The 20,241-nt window shown below is 48.5% G+C and overlaps 1 protein-coding gene across 1 annotated transcript in view; it reads left to right on the top strand.

Moving 5' to 3' along the window:
• dnaaf9 (dynein axonemal assembly factor 9) overlaps positions 1 to 20,241 on the top strand; it is a 126,554-nt gene that overhangs the window by 102,605 nt on the left and 3,708 nt on the right. Inside the window, exon 32 of the mRNA XM_071382351.1 lies at positions 7,353 to 7,534. Coding sequence (XP_071238452.1) covers positions 7,353 to 7,534 — 182 coding nt within the window. The remainder of the gene's footprint in view (positions 1 to 7,352; positions 7,535 to 20,241) is intronic.

Raw genomic sequence — 20,241 nt, 5'->3', positions numbered from 1 at the left:
CAGGAGGTCTGAGAGTGCAGGAGGTCTGAGAGTGCAGGAGGTCTGAGAGTGCAGGAGGTCTGAGAGTGCAGGAGGTCTGAGAGTGCAGGAGGTCTGAGAGTGCAGGAGGTCTGAGAGTGCAGCGGTCTGAGAGTACAGAATGGAGAGAGTGCAGAGGTCTGAGAGTGCAGGAGGTCTGAGAGTGCAGGAGGTCTGAGAGTGCAGGAGGTCTGAGAGTGCAGGAGGTCTGAGAGTGCAGGAGGTCTGAGAGTGCAGAATGGAGAGAGTGCAGAGGTCTGAGAGTGCAGGAGGTCTGAGAGTGCAGAGGTCTGAGAGTGCAGAATGGAGAGAGTGCAGGAGGTCTGAGAGTGCAGCAGGTTTGAGAGTGCAGGAGGTCTGAGAGTGCAGAATGCAGAATGAAGAGAGTGCAGAGGTCTGAGAGTGCAGGAGGTCTGAGAGTGCAGGAGGTCTGAGAGTGCAGGAGGTCTGAGAGTGCAGGAGGTCTGAGAGTGCAGAGGTCTGAGAGTGCAGAGGTCTGAGAGTGCAGGGTTCTGAGAGTGCAGGGTTCTGAGAGTGCAGGGTTCTGAGAGTGCAGGGGGTCAGAGTGCAGAGGTCTGAGAGTGCAGAGGTCTGAGAGTGCAGAATGAAGAGAGTGCAGAGGTCTGAAAGTGCTGGAGGTCTGAGAGTGCAGAGGTCTGAGAGTGCAGAATGGAGAGAGTGCAGGAGGTCTGAGAGTGCAGGAGGTCTGAGTGTGCAGAATGGAGAGAGTGCAGAGGTCTGAGAGTGCACGTGGTCTGAGAGTGCAGGAGGTCTGAGAGTGCAGAGGTCTGAGAGTGCAGAATGGAGAGAGTGCAGGAGGTTTGAGAGTGCAGAGGTCTGAGAGTGCAGGAGGTCTGAGAGTGCAGGAGGTCTGAGAGTGCAGGAGGTCTGAGAGTGCAGGAGGTCTGAGAGTGCAGAGGTCTGAGAGTGCAGAATGGAGAGAGTGCAGGAGGTCTGAGAGTGCAGGAGGTCTGAGAGTGCAGAGGTCTGAGAGTGAAGAATGAAGAGAGTGCAGAATGAAGAGAGTGCAGAATGAAGAGAGTGCAGAGGTCTGAGAGTGCAGCGGTCTGAGAGTGCAGCGGTCTGAGAGTGCAGCGGTCTGAGAGTGCAGGAGGTCTGAGAGTGCAGGAAGTCTGAGAGTGCAGAATGAAGAGAGTGCAGGAGGTCTGAGAGTGCAGGAGGTCTGAGAGTGCAGAGGTCTGAGAGTGAAGAATGAAGAGAGTGCAGAATGAAGAGAGTGCAGAATGAAGAGAGTGCAGAGGTCTGAGAGTGCAGCGGTCTGAGAGTGCAGCGGTCTGAGAGTGCAGCGGTCTGAGAGTGCAGGAGGTCTGAGAGTGCAGGAAGTCTGAGAGTGCAGAATGAAGAGAGTGCAGGAGGTCTGAGAGTGCAGGAGGTCTGAGAGTGCAGAGGTCTGAGAGTGCAGAGGTCTGAGAGTGCAGAATGGAGAGAGTGCAGGAGGTCTGAGAGTGCAGGAGGTCTGAGAGTGCAGGAGGTCTGAGAGTGCAGAATGGAGAGAGTGCAGGAGGTCTGAGAGTGCAGGAGGTCTGAGAGTGCAGAGGTCAGAGTGCAGGAGGTCTGAGAGTGCAGAATGAAGAGAGTGCAGCGGTCTGAGAGTACAGAGGTCTGAGAGTACAGAGGTCTGAGAGTGCAGGAGGTCTGAGAGTGCAGGAGGTCTGAGAGTGCAGAATGGAGAGAGTGCAGAGGTCTGAGAGTGCAGAATGAAGAGAGTGCAGAGGTCTGAGAGTGCAGGAGGTCTGAGAGTGCAGAGGTCTGAGAGTGCAGAATGGAGAGAGTGCAGGAGGTCTGAGAGTGCAGAATGGAGAGAGTGCAGGAGGTCTGAGAGTGCAGGAGGTCTGAGAGTGCAGGAGGTCTGAGAGTGCAGAATGAAGAGAGTGCAGAGGTCTGAGAGTGCAGGAGGTCTGAGAGTGCAGGAGGTCTGAGAGTGCAGAATGAAGAGAGTGCAGAGGTCTGAGAGTGCAGAATGAAGAGATTGCAGAGGTCTGAGAGTGCAGGAGGTCTGAGAGTGCAGAGGTCTGAGAGTGCAGGTGGTCTGAGAGTGCAGGAGGTCTGAGAGTGCAGGAGGTCTGAGAGTGCAGAATGAAGAGAGTGCAGAGGTCTGAGAGTGCAGGAGGTCTGAGAGTGCAGAGGTCTGAGAGTGCAGAATGAAGAGAGTGCAGAGGTCTGAGAGTGCAGGAGGTCTGAGAGTGCAGGAGGTCTGAGAGTGCAGGAGGTCTGAGAGTGCAGAATGAAGAGAGTGCAGAATGAAGAGATTGCAGAATAGAGAGTGCAGAATGAAGAGAGTGCAGAGGTCTGAGAGTGCAGGAGGTCTGAGAGTGCAGGAGGTCTGAGAGTGCAGGAGGTCTGAGAGTGCAGGAGGTCTGAGAGTGCAGGAGGTTTGAGAGTGCAGGAGGTTTGAGAGTGCAGGAGGTTTGAGAGTGCAGAATGGATAGAGTGCAGAATGGAGAGAGTGCAGAATGGATAGAGTGCAGAATGGAGAGAGTGCAGAATGGAGAGAGTGCAGAATGGAGAGATTGCAGAGGTCTGAGAGTGCAGAAGGTCTGAGAGTGCAGGAGGTCTGAGAGTGCAGGAGGTCTGAGAGTGCAGGAGGTCTGAGAGTGCAGGAGGTCTGAGAGTGCAGGAGGTCTGAGAGTGCAGGAGGTCTGAGAGTGTAGAGGTCTGAGAGTGTAGAGGTCTGAGAGTGCAGAGGTCTGAGAGTGCAGGAGGTCTGAGAGTGCAGGAGGTCTGAGAGTGCAGCGGTCTGAGAGTGCAGAATGAAGAGAGTGCAGGAGGTCTGAGAGTGCAGGAGGTCTGAGAGTGCAGGAGGTCTGAGAGTGCAGCGGTCTGAGAGTGCAGGAGGTCTGAGAGTGCAGAGGTCTGAGAGTGCAGAATGGAGAGAGTGCAGGAGGTCTGAGAGTGCAGCGGTCTGAGAGTGCAGGAGTTCTGAGAGTGCAGGAGGTCTGAGAGTGCAGAGGTCTGAGAGTGCAGAATGAAGAGAGTGGTGAGGTCTGAGAGTGCAGCGGTCTGAGAGTGCAGCGGTCTGAGAGTGCAGAGGTCTGAGAGTGCAGAGGTCTGAGAGTGCAGGAGGTCTGAGAGTGCAGGAGGTCTGAGAGTGCAGCGGTCTGAGAGTGCAGCGGTCTGAGAGTGCAGAATGAAGAGAGTGCAGAGGTCTGAGAGTGCAGGAGGTCTGAGAGTGCAGGAGGTCTGAGAGTGCAGGAGGTTTGAGAGTGCAGGAGGTTTGAGAGTGCAGGAGGTTTGAGAGTGCAGGAGGTTTGAGAGTGCAGAATGGAGAGAGTGCAGAATGGAGAGAGTGCAGAATGGAGAGATTGCAGAGGTCTGAGAGTGCAGGAGGTCTGAGAGTGCAGGAGGTCTGAGAGTGCAGAAGGTCTGAGAGTGCAGGAGGTCTGAGAGTGCAGGAGGTCTGAGAGTGCAGGAGGTCTGAGAGTGCAGAGGTCTGAGAGTGCAGAGGTCTGAGAGTGCAGGAGGTCTGAGAGTGCAGGAGGTCTGAGAGTGCAGGAGGTCTGAGAGTGCAGCGGTCTGAGAGTGCAGAATGAAGAGAGTGCAGGAGGTCTGAGAGTGCAGGAGGTCTGAGAGTGCAGGAGGTCTGAGAGTGCAGCGGTCTGAGAGTGCAGGAGGTCTGAGAGTGCTGAGGTCTGAGAGTGCAGAATGGAGAGAGTGCAGGAGGTCTGAGAGTGCAGCGGTCTGAGAGTGCAGGAGGTCTGAGAGTGCAGGAGGTCTGAGAGTGCAGGAGGTCTGAGAGTGCAGAGGTCTGAGAGTGCAGAATGAAGAGAGTGGTGAGGTCTGAGAGTGCAGGAGGTCTGAGAGTGCAGGAGGTCTGAGAGTGCAGGAGGTCTGAGAGTGCAGGAGGTCTGAGAGTGCAGAGGTCTGAGAGTGCAGCGGTCTGAGAGTGCAGCGGTCTGAGAGTGCAGAATGAAGAGAGTGCAGAATGAAGAGAGTGCAGAGGTCTGAGAGTGCAGCGGTCTGAGAGTGCAGCGGTCTGAGAGTGCAGCGGTCTGAGAGTGCAGGAGGTCTGAGAGTGCAGGAGGTCTGAGAGTGCAGAATGAAGAGTGCAGGAGGTCTGAGAGTGCAGGAGGTCTGAGAGTGCAGAGGTCTGAGAGTGCAGAATGGAGAGAGTGCAGGAGGTCTGAGAGTGCAGGAGGTCTGAGAGTGCAGGAGGTCTGAGAGTGCAGGAGGTCTGAGAGTGCAGAATGGAGAGAGTGCAGAGGTTTGAGAGTGCAGGAGGTCTGAGAGTGCAGAATGGAGAGAGTGCAGAGGTCTGAGAGTGCAGAATGAAGAGAGTGCAGGAGGTCTGAGAGTGCAGGAGGTCTGAGAGTGCAGGAGGTCTGAGAGTGCAGAGGTCTGAGAGTGCAGAATGGAGAGAGTGCAGGAGGTCTGAGAGTGCAGAATGGAGAGAGTGCAGGAGGTCTGAGAGTGCAGGAGGTCTGAGAGTGCAGAATGAAGAGAGTGCAGAGGTCTGAGAGTGCAGAGGTCTGAGAGTGCAGAGGTCTGAGAGTGCAGGAGGTCTGAGAGTGCAGAATGGAGAGAGTGCATGTGGTCTGAGAGTGCACGTGGTCTGAGAGTGCACGTGGTCTGAGAGTGCACGTGGTCTGAGAGTGCACGTGGTCTGAGAGTGCAGAAGGTCTGAGAGTGCAGGAGGTCTGAGAGTGCAGGAGGTCTGAGAGTGCAGAGGTCTGAGATTGCAGAATGGAGAGAGTGCAGGAGGTCTGAGAGTGCAGGAGGTCTGAGAGTGCAGAGGTCAGAGTGCAGGAGGTCTGAGAGTGCAGGAGGTCTGAGAGTGCAGAATGAAGAGAGTGCAGCGGTCTGAGAGTGCAGCGGTCTGAGAGTGCAGAGGTCTGAGAGTACAGAGGTCTGAGAGTGCAGGAGGTCTGAGAGTGCAGAGGTCTGAGAGTGCAGAATGAAGAGAGTGGTAAGGTCTGAGAGTGCAGCGGTCTGAGAGTGCAGAGGTCTGAGAGTGCAGGAGGTCTGAGAGTGCAGGAGGTCTGAGAGTGCAGAGGTCTGAGAGTGCAGCGGTCTGAGAGTGCAGAGGTCTGAGAGTGCAGAATGAAGAGAGTGCAGAGGTCTGAGAGTGCAGGAGGTCTGAGAGTGCAGGAGGTCTGAGAGTGCAGGAGGTCTGAGAGTGCAGGAGGTTTGAGAGTGCAGGAGGTTTGAGAGTGCAGAGGTCTGAGAGTGCAGCGGTCTGAGAGTGCAGCGGTCTGAGAGTGCAGAATGAAGAGAGTGCAGAATGAAGAGAGTGCAGAGGTCTGAGAGTGCAGCGGTCTGAGAGTGCAGCGGTCTGAGAGTGCAGCGGTCTGAGAGTGCAGGAGGTCTGAGAGTGCAGAATGAAGAGTGCAGGAGGTCTGAGAGTGCAGGAGGTCTGAGTGCAGAGGTCTGAGAGTGCAGAATGGAGAGAGTGCAGGAGGTCTGAGAGTGCAGGAGGTCTGAGAGTGCAGGAGGTCTGAGAGTGCAGGAGGTCTGAGAGTGCAGAATGGAGAGAGTGCAGAGGTCTGAGAGTGCAGGAGGTCTGAGAGTGCAGAATGGAGAGAGTGCAGAGGTCTGAGAGTGCAGAATGAAGAGAGTGCAGGAGGTCTGAGAGTGCAGGAGGTCTGAGAGTGCAGGAGGTCTGAGAGTGCAGAGGTCTGAGAGTGCAGAATGGAGAGAGTGCAGGAGGTCTGAGAGTGCAGAATGGAGAGAGTGCAGGAGGTCTGAGAGTGCAGGAGGTCTGAGAGTGCAGAATGAAGAGAGTGCAGAGGTCTGAGAGTGCAGAGGTCTGAGAGTGCAGGAGGTCTGAGAGTGCAGAATGGAGAGAGTGCATGTGGTCTGAGAGTGCACGTGGTCTGAGAGTGCACGTGGTCTGAGAGTGCACGTGGTCTGAGAGTGCAGAAGGTCTGAGAGTGCAGGAGGTCTGAGAGTGCAGGAGGTCTGAGAGTGCAGGAGGTCTGAGAGTGCAGGAGGTCTGAGAGTGCAGAGGTCTGAGAATGCAGAATGGAGAGAGTGCAGGAGGTCTGAGAGTGCAGGAGGTCTGAGAGTGCAGAGGTCAGAGTGCAGGAGGTCTGAGAGTGCAGGAGGTCTGAGAGTGCAGAATGAAGAGAGTGCAGCGGTCTGAGAGTGCAGCGGTCTGAGAGTGCAGCGGTCTGAGAGTACAGAGGTCTGAGAGTGCAGGAGGTCTGAGAGTGCAGAGGTCTGAGAGTGCAGAATGAAGAGAGTGGTAAGGTCTGAGAGTGCAGCGGTCTGAGAGTGCAGAGGTCTGAGAGTGCAGGAGGTCTGAGAGTGCAGGAGGTCTGAGAGTGCAGGAGGTCTGAGAGTGCAGCGGTCTGAGAGTGCAGAGGTCTGAGAGTGCAGAATGAAGAGAGTGCAGAGGTCTGAGAGTGCAGGAGGTCTGAGAGTGCAGGAGGTCTGAGAGTGCAGGAGGTTTGAGAGTGCAGAATGGAGAGAGTGCAGAATGGAGAGAGTGCAGAATGGAGAGAGTGCAGAATGGAGAGATTGCAGAGGTCTGAGAGTGCAGGAGGTCTGAGAGTGCAGGAGGTCTGAGAGTGCAGAAGGTCTGAGAGTGCAGGAGGTCTGAGAGTGCAGGAGGTCTGAGAGTGCAGGAGGTCTGAGAGTGCAGAGGTCTGAGAGTGCAGGTGGTCTGAGAGTGCAGGAGGTCTGAGAGTGCAGGAGGTCTGAGAGTGCAGGAGGTCTGAGAGTGCAGAATGAAGAGAGTGCAGAGGTCTGAGAGTGCAGGAGGTCTGAGAGTGCAGAGGTCTGAGAGTGCAGAATGAAGAGAGTGCAGAGGTCTGAGAGTGCAGGAGGTCTGAGAGTGCAGGAGGTCTGAGAGTGCAGGAGGTCTGAGAGTGCAGAATGAAGAGAGTGCAGAATGAAGAGAGTGCAGAGGTCTGAGAGTGCAGGAGGTCTGAGAGTGCAGAGGTCTGAGAGTGCAGAATGAAGAGAGTGCAGAATGAAGAGAGTGCAGGAGGTCTGAGAGTGCAGGAGGTCTGAGAGTGCAGGAGGTCTGAGAGTGCAGAGGTCTGAGAGTGCAGAGGTCTGAGAGTGCAGCGGTCTGAGGAAGTTGAATGATTCTGGAGCTGGTGGTCCTTGGCGTGTTCCTTACTAGTTTCTGTGAATTTTAAGTTACCATCCATTGAATTAAACTAGTTGCATTGATTTTGTTTTATTCGTGTCTTCTATTGAATGTTCCATGTTGTTTGAGTCATTCTGGAGTTGGATCATGGATGGATGGATGGTGTAGCACTGAACCCCTCCTCATCCTCAGCATGCTGTTTGGTATATGTAGCTGCCACAGTGGTAGGTCCATCAGACAGGTCAGTGAGATGCTGAGATATCTCCATGGTCTTCTCCAGACTCTGAGAGGATGATGGAGGTGAGCTACAACACTGTGAGTGGGAACCTCCGTATCACTCAGCAGCCCTTGGGGGACAGCCACCAGGGAGACCAGGAGCCCTCTGGATGCTTCCTGCTGTTCCATGGAGTGGGATTGACACAGGAGGCCCTGAAGGACTGGCTGAGGTTCTGTGTAAAACAGGTACAACACTGACTGACCAACTACTGGAACTCACAGCTCATCTAACTGACCATCTAACTGACCATCTAACTGACCATCTAACTGGCCATCTAACTGGCCATCTAACTGGCCATCTAACTGACCAACTAACTGACCATCTAACTGACCATCTAACTGACCATCTAACTGACCAACTACTGGAACTCACAGCTCATCTAACTGGCCATCTAACTGACCATCTAACTGACCATCTAACTGACCATCTAACTGGCCATCTAACTGACTATCTAACTGACCATCTAACTGGCCAACTAACTGACCAACTAACTGACCATCTAACTGGCCAACTAACTGACCATCTAACTGACCATCTAACTGGCCATCTAACTGGCCATCTAACTGACCATCTAACTGACCATCTAACTGACCAACTAACTGACCATCTAACTGGCCATCTAACTGGCCATCTAACTGACCATCTAACTGGCCATCTAACTGGCCTTCTAACTGACCATCTAACTGGCCATCTAACTGACCATCTAACTGGCCATCTAACTGACCAACTAACTGACCATCTAACTGACCATCTAACTGACCATCTAACTGACCAACTACTGGAACTCACAGCTCATCTAACTGGCCATCTAACTGACCATCTAACTGGCCATCTAACTGACCATCTAACTGACCATCTAACTGACCATCTAACTGGCCAACTAACTGACCAACTAACTGACCATCTAACTGGCCAACTAACTGACCATCTAACTGACCATCTAACTGGCCATCTAACTGGCCATCTAACTGGCCATCTAACTGACCATCTAACTGACCAACTAACTGACCATCTAACTGGCCATCTAACTGGCCATCTAACTGACCATCTAACTGGCCATCTAACTGGCCTTCTAACTGACCATCTAACTGACCATCTAACTGACCAACTACTGGAACTCACAGCTCATCTAACTGACCATCTAACTGGCCATCTAACTGACCATCTAACTGACCATCTAACTGACCATCTAACTGACCATCTAACTGACCAACTAACTGACCATCTAACTGACCATCTAACTGACCATCTAACTGACCATCTAACTGGCCAACTAACTGGCCATCTAACTGACCATCTAACTGACCAACTAACTGACCAACTAACTGACCATCTAACTGACCATCTAACTGACCATCTAACTGGCCATCTAACTGACCAACTAACTGACCATCTAACTGACCATCTAACTGACCATCTAACTGGCCATCTAACTGGCCATCTAACTGACCATCTAACTGACCATCTAACTGGCCATCTAACTGACCATCTAACTGACCAACTAACTGACCATCTAACTGACCATCTAACTGGCCATCTAACTGACCATCTAACTGGCCATCTAACTGACCATCTAACTGGCCATCTAACTGACCATCTAACTAACCATCTAACTGACCAACTAACTGGCCAACTACTGGAACTCACAGCTCATCTAACTGACCATCTAACTGACCATCTAACTGGCCATCTAACTGGCCATCTAACTGACCAACTAACTGACCATCTAACTGACCATCTAACTGACCATCTAACTGGCCATCTAACTGGCCATCTAACTGACCATCTAACTGACCATCTAACTGGCCATCTAACTGACCATCTAACTGACCATCTAACTGACCATCTAACTGACCATCTAACTGGCCATCTAACTGACCATCTAACTGGCCATCTAACTGACCATCTAACTGGCCATCTAACTGACCATCTAACTAACCATCTAACTGACCAACTAACTGGCCAACTACTGGAACTCACAGCTCATCTAACTGGCCATCTAACTGGCCATCAAACTGGCCATCTAACTGACCATCTAACTGGCCATCTAACTGACCATCTAACTAACCATCTAACTGACCAACTAACTGGCCAACTACTGGAACTCACAGCTCATCTAACTGACCATCTAACTGACCATCTAACTGGCCATCTAACTGACCAACTAACTGGCCATCTAACTGACCATCTAACTGATCATCTAACTGACCATCTAACTGACCATCTAACTGGCCATCTAACTGGCCATCTAACTGACCATCTAACTGACCATCTAACTGACCATCTAACTGGCCATCTAACTGGCCATCTAACTGACCATCTAACTGACCATCTAACTGACCATCTAACTGACCAACTAACTGACCATCTAACTGGCCATCTAACTGGCCATCTAACTGACCATCTAACTGACCAACTACTGGAACTCACAGCTCATCTAACTGGCCATCTAACTGACCATCTAACTGACCATCTAACTGACCAACTAACTGGCCATCTAACTGACCAACTAACTGACCATCTAACTGACCATCTAACTGACCAACTAACTGACCAACTAACTGACCATCTAACTGACCATCTAACTGGCCATCTAACTGACCATCTAACTGATCATCTAACTGACCATCTAACTGACCAACTACTGGAACTCACAGCTCATCTAACTGGCCATCTAACTGACCATCTAACTGACCATCTAACTGACCAACTAACTGACCATCTAACTGACCATCTAACTGGCGATCTAACTGACCATCTAACTGGCCATCTAACTGACCAACTAACTGACCAACTAACTGACCATCTAACTGGCCATCTAACTGACCAACTAACTGGCCATCTAACTGGCCATCTAACTGACCATCTAACTGACCATCTAACTGACCATCTAACTGACCAACTAACTGACCATCTAACTGACCAACTAACTGGCCATCTAACTGGCCATCTAACTGGCCATCTAACTGACCAACTAACTGGCCATCTAACTGGCCAACTAACTGACCATCTAACTGACCATCTAACTGGCCATCTAACTGGCCATCTAACTGACCATCTAACTGGCCATCTAACTGACCAACTAACTGGCCATCTAACTGGCCATCTAACTGACCATCTAACTGACCATCTAACTGGCCATCTAACTGACCATCTAACTGGCCATCTAACTGACCATCTAACTGACCATCTAACTGACCAACTAACTGACCATCTAACTGACCAACTAACTGACCAACTATCTGACCATCTAACTGACCATCTAACTGGCCAACTAACTGACCAACTAACTGACCATCTAACTGACCAACTAACTGACCAACTATCTGACCATCTAACTGATCATCTAACTGGCCAACTAACTGGCCATCTAACTGGCCAACTAACTGACCAACTACTGAAACTCACAGCTCATCTAACTGACCAACTAACTGACCAACTACTGGAACTCACAGCTCATCTAACTGGCCATCTAACTGACCATCTAACTGACCATCTAACTGACCAACTAACTGACCATCTAACTGACCATCTAACTGGCCATCTAACTGACCATCTAACTGACCAACTAACTGACCATCTAACTGACCATCTAACTGGCCATCTAACTGACCATCTAACTGACCATCTAACTGGCCATCTAACTGACCATCTAACTGGCCATCTAACTGGCCATCTAACTGGCCATCTAACTGACCATCTAACTGACCAACTAACTGACCAACTAACTGACCAACTAACTGACCATCTAACTGACCAACTACTGGAACTCACAGCTCATCTAACTGACCATCTAACTGACCATCTAACTGACCATCTAACTGACCATCTAACTGACCAACTAACTGACCATCTAACTGGCCATCTAACTGGCCATCTAACTGGCCATCTAACTGACCATCTAACTGACCAACTACTGGAACTCACAGCTCATCTAACTGGCCATCTAACTGACCATCTAACTGACCATCTAACTGACCAACTAACTGGCCATCTAACTGACCAACTAACTGACCATCTAACTGACCATCTAACTGGCCATCTAACTGACCATCTAACTGACCAACTAACTGACCATCTAACTGACCATCTAACTGGCCATCTAACTGACCATCTAACTGGCCATCTAACTGACCATCTAACTGGCCATCTAACTGACCATCTAACTGACCAACTAACTGGCCAACTACTGGAACTCACAGCTCATCTAACTGGCCATCTAACTGGCCATCTAACTGGCCATCAAACTGGCCATCTAACTGACCATCTAACTGGCCATCTAACTGACCATCTAACTAACCATCTAACTGACCAACTAACTGGCCAACTACTGGAACTCACAGCTCATCTAACTGACCATCTAACTGACCATCTAACTGGCCATCTAACTGACCAACTAACTATCCATCTAACTGACCATCTAACTGATCATCTAACTGACCATCTAACTGACCAACTAACTGACCATCTAACTGGCCATCTAACTGGCCATCTAACTGACCATCTAACTGACCAACTAACTGACCATCTAACTGGCCATCTAACTGGCCATCTAACTGATCATCTAACTGACCATCTAACTGACCATCTAACTGACCATCTAACTGGCCATCTAACTGACCAACTAACTGACCATCTAACTGGCCATCTAACTGGCCATCTAACTGACCAACTACTGGAACTCACAGCTCATCTAACTGGCCATCTAACTGACCATCTAACTGACCATCTAACTGACCAACTAACTGGCCATCTAACTGACCAACTAACTGACCATCTAACTGACCATCTAACTGACCATCTAACTGACCAACTAACTGACCAACTAACTGACCATCTAACTGACCATCTAACTGACCATCTAACTGGCCATCTAACTGGCCATCTAACTGATCATCTAACTGACCAACTACTGGAACTCACAGCTCATCTAACTGGCCATCTAACTGACCAACTAACTGACCATCTAACTGGCGATCTAACTGACCATCTAACTGGCCATCTAACTGACCAACTAACTGACCAACTAACTGACCATCTAACTGGCCATCTAACTGACCAACTAACTGGCCATCTAACTGGCCATCTAACTGACCATCTAACTGACCATCTAACTGACCATCTAACTGACCAACTAACTGACCATCTAACTGACCAACTAACTGGCCATCTAACTGGCCATCTAACTGGCCATCTAACTGACCAACTAACTGGCCATCTAACTGGCCAACTAACTGACCATCTAACTGACCATCTAACTGACCATCTAACTGGCCATCTAACTGACCATCTAACTGGCCATCTAACTGACCAACTAACTGGCCATCTAACTGGCCATCTAACTGACCATCTAACTGACCATCTAACTGGCCATCTAACTGACCATCTAACTGGCCATCTAACTGGCCATCTAACTGACCATCTAACTGACCATCTAACTGGCCATCTAACTGGCCATCTAACTGGCCATCTAACTGACCATCTAACTGGCCATCTAACTGACCATCTAACTGACCATCTAACTGGCCATCTAACTGGCCATCTAACTGACCAACTAACTGACCAACTAACTGACCAACTAACTGACCATCTAACTGACCAACTACTGGAACTCACAGCTCATCTAACTGACCATCTAACTGACCATCTAACTGACCATCTAACTGACCAACTAACTGACCATCTAACTGACCATCTAACTGGCCATCTAACTGGCCATCTAACTGACCATCTAACTGACCAACTACTGGAACTCACAGCTCATCTAACTGGCCATCTAACTGACCATCTAACTGACCATCTAACTGACCAACTAACTGGCCATCTAACTGACCAACTAACTGACCATCTAACTGACCATCTAACTGGCCATCTAACTGACCATCTAACTGACCAACTAACTGACCATCTAACTGACCATCTAACTGGCCATCTAACTGACCATCTAACTGGCCATCTAACTGACCATCTAACTGGCCATCTAACTGACCATCTAACTGACCAACTAACTGGCCAACTACTGGAACTCACAGCTCATCTAACTGGCCATCTAACTGGCCATCTAACTGGCCATCTAACTGGCCATCTAACTGACCATCTAACTGGCCATCTAACTGACCATCTAACTAACCATCTAACTGACCAACTAACTGGCCAACTACTGGAACTCACAGCTCATCTAACTGACCATCTAACTGACCATCTAACTGGCCATCTAACTGACCAACTAACTATCCATCTAACTGACCATCTAACTGATCATCTAACTGACCAACTAACTGACCATCTAACTGGCCATCTAACTGGCCATCTAACTGACCATCTAACTGACCAACTAACTGACCATCTAACTGGCCATCTAACTGGCCATCTAACTGATCATCTAACTGACCATCTAACTGACCATCTAACTGACCATCTAACTGGCCATCTAACTGACCAACTAACTGACCATCTAACTGGCCATCTAACTGGCCATCTAACTGACCAACTACTGGAACTCACAGCTCATCTAACTGACCATCTAACTGACCATCTAACTGACCAACTAACTGGCCATCTAACTGACCATCTAACTGACCATCTAACTGACCATCTAACTGACCAACTAACTGACCAACTAACTGACCATCTAACTGACCATCTAACTGGCCATCTAACTGACCATCTAACTGATCATCTAACTGACCATCTAACTGACCAACTACTGGAACTCACAGCTCATCTAACTGGCCATCTAACTGACCATCTAACTGACCAACTAACTGACCATCTAACTGACCATCTAACTGGCGATCTAACTGACCATCTAACTGGCCATCTAACTGACCAACTAACTGACCAACTAACTGACCATCTAACTGGCCATCTAACTGACCAACTAACTGGCCATCTAACTGGCCATCTAACTGACCATCTAACTGACCATCTAACTGACCATCTAACTGACCAACTAACTGACCATCTAACTGACCAACTAACTGGCCATCTAACTGGCCATCTAACTGGCCATCTAACTGACCATCTAACTGGCCATCTAACTGGCCAACTAACTGACCATCTAACTGACCATCTAACTGACCATCTAACTGGCCATCTATCTGGCCATCTAACTGACCATCTAACTGGCCATCTAACTGACCAACTAACTGGCCATCTAACTGGCCATCTAACTGGCCATCTAACTGACCATCTAACTGACCATCTAACTGGCCATCTAACTGACCATCTAACTGGCCATCTAACTGACCATCTAACTGACCATCTAACTGACCAACTAACTGACCAACTAACTGACCATCTAACTGACCAACTAACTGACCATCTAACTGACCATCTAACTGGCCAACTAACTGACCAACTAACTGACCATCTAACTGACCAACTAACTGACCAACTATCTGACCATCTAACTGGCCAACTAACTGGCCATCTAACTGGCCAACTAACTGGCCAACTAACTGACCAACTACTGAAACTCACAGCTCATCTAACTGACCAACTAACTGACCAACTACTGGAACTCACAGCTCATCTAACTGGCCATCTAACTGACCATCTAACTGACCATCTAACTGACCAACTAACTGACCATCTAACTGACCATCTAACTGGCCATCTAACTGGCCATCTAACTGACCATCTAACTGACCATCTAACTGGCCATCTAACTGACCATCTAACTGACCATCTAACTGGCCATCTAACTGGCCATCTAACTGGCCATCTAACTGACCATCTAACTGACCAACTAACTGACCAACTAACTGACCAACTAACTGACCATCTAACTGACCAACTACTGGAACTCACAGCTCATCTAACTGACCATCTAACTGACCATCTAACTGACCATCTAACTGACCAACTAACTGACCATCTAACTGACCATCTAACTGGCCATCTAACTGGCCATCTAACTGGCCATCTAACTGACCATCTAACTGACCAACTACTGGAACTCACAGCTCATCTAACTGGCCATCTAACTGACCATCTAACTGACCATCTAACTGGCCATCTAACTGACCAACTAACTGACCATCTAACTGACCATCTAACTGACCAACTAACTGACCAACTAACTGACCATCTAACTGACCATCTAACTGGCCATCTAACTGACCATCTAACTGATCATCTAACTGACCATCTAACTGACCAACTACTGGAACTCACAGCTCATCTAACTGGCCATCTAACTGACCATCTAACTGACCAACTAACTGACCATCTAACTGACCATCTAACTGGCGATCTAACTGACCATCTAACTGGCCATCTAACTGACCAACTAACTGACCAACTAACTGACCATCTAACTGGCCATCTAACTGACCAACTAACTGACCATCTAACTGGCCATCTAACTGGCCATCTAACTGACCAACTAACTGGCCATCTAACTGACCATCTAACTGACCATCTAACTGACCAACTAACTGACCATCTAACTGACCAACTAACTGGCCATCTAACTGGCCATCTAACTGGCCATCTAACTGGCCAACTAACTGGCCAACTAACTGGCCATCTAACTGGCCATCTAACTGACCATCTAACTGACCATCTAACTGACCATCTAACTGGCCATCTAACTGACCAACTAACTGACCATCTAACTGGCCATCTAACTGACCATCTAACTGGCCATCTAACTGACCATCTAACTGACCATCTAACTGGCCATCTAACTGACCATCTAACTGACCATCTAACTGACCAACTAACTGACCAACTAACTGACCATCTAACTGACCAACTAACTGACCAACTATCTGACCATCTAACTGACCATCTAACTGGCCAACTAACTGACCAACTAACTGACCATCTAACTGACCAACTAACTGACCAACTATCTGACCATCTAACTGATCATCTAACTGGCCAACTAACTGGCCATCTAACTGGCCAACTAACTGACCAACTACTGAAACTCACAGCTCATCTAACTGACCAACTAACTGACCAACTACTGGAACTCACAGCTCATCTAACTGGCCATCTAACTGACCATCTAACTGACCATCTAACTGACCAACTAACTGACCATCTAACTGACCATCTAACTGGCCATCTAACTGGCCATCTAACTGGCCATCTAACTGACCATCTAACTGACCATCTAACTGGCCATCTAACTGACCATCTAACTGACCATCTAACTGGCCATCTAACTGACCAACTAACTGACCAACTAACTGACCATCTAACTGACCAACTACTGGAACTCACAGCTCATCTAACTGACCATCTAACTGACCATCTAACTGACCATCTAACTGACCAACTAACTGACCATCTAACTGGCCATCTAACTGGCCATCTAACTGACCATCTAACTGGCCATCTAACTGGCCATCTAACTGACCAACTAACTGACCAACTAACTGACCATCTAACTGACCAACTACTGGAACTCACAGCTCATCTAACTGACCATCTAACTGGCCATCTAACTGACCAACTAACTGACCATCTAACTGACCATCTAACTGACCATCTAACTGGCCATCTAACTGACCATCTAACTGACCATCTAACTGGCCATCTAACTGGCCATCTTACTGACCATCTAACTGACCATCTAACTGACCATCTAACTGGCCATCTAACTGACCATCTAACTGACCATCTAACTGACCATCTAACTGGCCATCTAACTGACCATCTAACTGACCAACTAACTGGCCATCTAACTGGCCATCTAACTGGCCATCTAACTGGCCATCTAACTGGCCATCTAACTGGCCATCTAACTGACCATCTAACTGGCCATCTAACTGACCAACTAACTGGCCAACTACTGGAACTCACAGCTCATCTAACTGGCCATCTAACTGGCCATCTAACTGGCCATCTAACTGACCATCTAACTGACCATCTAACTGACCATCTAACTGGCCATCTAACTGGCCATCTAACTGACCATCTAACTGGCCAACTAACTGACCAACTAACTGACCATCTAACTGACCAACTAACTGACCAACTATCTGACCATCTAACTGATCATCTAACTGGCCATCTAACTGACCATCTAACTGACCATCTAACTGACCAACTAACTGACCATCTAACTGGCCATCTAACTGGCCATCTAACTGACCATCTAACTGGCCATCTAACTGGCCATCTAACTGGCCATCTAACTGACCAACTAACTGGCCAACTACTGGAACTCACAGCTCATCTAACTGGCCATCTAACTGGCCATCTAACTGACCATCTAACTGACCATCTAACTGACCATCTAACTGGCCATCTAACTGGCCATCTAACTGACCAACTAACTGACCATCTAACTGGCCATCTAACTGGCCATCTAACTGGCCATCTAACTGACCATCTAACTGGCCATCTAACTGACCATCTAACTGACCATCTAACTGACCAACTAACTGACCATCTAACTGACCAACTAACTGGCCATCTAACTGGCCATCTAACTGGCCATCTAACTGGCCAACTAACTGGCCAACTAACTGGCCATCTAACTGACCATCTAACTGACCATCTAACTGACCATCTAACTGGCCATCTAACTGACCAACTAACTGACCATCTAACTGGCCATCTAACTGACCATCTAACTGGCCATCTAACTGACCATCTAACTGACCATCTAACTGACCATCTAACTGGCCATCTAACTGACCATCTAACTGACCAACTAACTGACCAACTAACTGACCATCTAACTGACCAACTAACTGACCAACTATCTGACCATCTAACTGACCATCTAACTGGCCAACTAACTGACCAACTAACTGACCATCTAACTGACCAACTAACTGACCAACTATCTGACCATCTAACTGATCATCTAACTGGCCAACTAACTGGCCATCTAACTGGCCAACTAACTGACCAACTACTGAAACTCACAGCTCATCTAACTGACCAACTAACTGACCAACTACTGGAACTCACAGCTCATCTAACTGGCCATCTAACTGACCATCTAACTGACCATCTAACTGACCAACTAACTGACCATCTAACTGACCATCTAACTGGCCATCTAACTGGCCATCTAACTGGCCATCTAACTGACCATCTAACTGACCATCTAACTGGCCATCTAACTGACCATCTAACTGACCATCTAACTGGCCATCTAACTGACCAACTAACTGACCAACTAACTGACCATCTAACTGACCAACTACTGGAACTCACAGCTCATCTAACTGACCATCTAACTGACCATCTAACTGACCATCTAACTGACCAACTAACTGACCATCTAACTGGCCATCTAACTGGCCATCTAACTGACCATCTAACTGGCCATCTAACTGGCCATCTAACTGACCAACTAACTGACCAACTAACTGACCATCTAACTGACCAACTACTGGAACTCACAGCTCATCTAACTGACCATCTAACTGGCCATCTAACTGACCAACTAACTGACCATCTAACTGACCATCTAACTGACCATCTAACTGGCCATCTAACTGACCATCTAACTGACCATCTAACTGGCCATCTAACTGGCCATCTTACTGACCATCTAACTGACCATCTAACTGACCATCTAACTGGCCATCTAACTGACCATCTAACTGACCATCTAACTGACCATCTAACTGGCCATCTAACTGACCATCTAACTGACCAACTAACTGGCCATCTAACTGGCCATCTAACTGGCCATCTAACTGGCCATCTAACTGGCCATCTAACTGGCCATCTAACTGGCCATCTAACTGACCATCTAACTGGCCATCTAACTGACCAACTAACTGGCCAACTACTGGAACTCACAGCTCATCTAACTGGCCATCTAACTGGCCATCTAACTGGCCATCTAACTGACCATCTAACTGACCATCTAACTGACCATCTAACTGGCCATCTAACTGGCCATCTAACTGACCATCTAACTGGCCAACTAACTGACCAACTAACTGACCATCTAACTGACCAACTAACTGACCAACTATCTGACCATCTAACTGATCATCTAACTGGCCATCTAACTGACCATCTAACTGACCAACTAACTGACCATCTAACTGGCCATCTAACTGGCCATCTAACTGGCCATCTAACTGACCATCTAACTGGCCATCTAACTGACCATCTAACTGGCCATCTAACTGACCAACTAACTGGCCAACTACTGGAACTCACAGCTCATCTAACTGGCCATCTAACTGGCCATCTAACTGACCATCTAACTGACCATCTAACTGGCCATCTAACTGGCCATCTAACTGGCCATCTAACTGACCATCTAACTGGCCAACTAACTGACCAACTAACTGACCATCTAACTGACCAACTAACTGACCAACTATCTGACCATCTAACTGATCATCTAACTGGCCAACTAACTGGCCATCTAACTGGCCAACTACCTGACCAACTACTGAAACTCACAGCTCATCTAACTGACCAACTAACTGACCAACTACTGGAACTCACAGCTCATCTAACTGGCCATCTAACTGACCATCTAACTGACCATCTAACTGACCAACTAACTGACCATCTAACTGACCATCTAACTGACCATCTAACTGACCATCTAACTGGCCATCTAACTGGCCATCTAACTGACCATCTAACTGGCCATCTAACTGGCCATCTAACTGACCATCTAACTGGCCATCTAACTGGCCATCTAACTGACCATCTAACTGACCAACTAACTGACCAACTAACTGACCAACTAACTGACCATCTAACTGACCAACTACTGGAACTCACAGCTCATCTAACTGACCATCTAACTGACCATCTAACTGACCAACTAACTGACCATCTAACTGGCCATCTAACTGGCCATCTAACTGGCCATCTAACTGACCATCTAACTGGCCATCTAACTGGCCAACTAACTGACCAACTAACTGACCAACTAACTGACCAA

Source organism: Salvelinus alpinus, chromosome 34, assembly GCF_045679555.1.
Source record: "Salvelinus alpinus chromosome 34, SLU_Salpinus.1, whole genome shotgun sequence".
Taxonomy (NCBI): Eukaryota; Metazoa; Chordata; class Actinopteri; order Salmoniformes; family Salmonidae; genus Salvelinus; species Salvelinus alpinus.
Note: the sequence above shows the minus strand (reverse complement) of the source record. Positions and strands in the feature narration are given on the sequence as shown.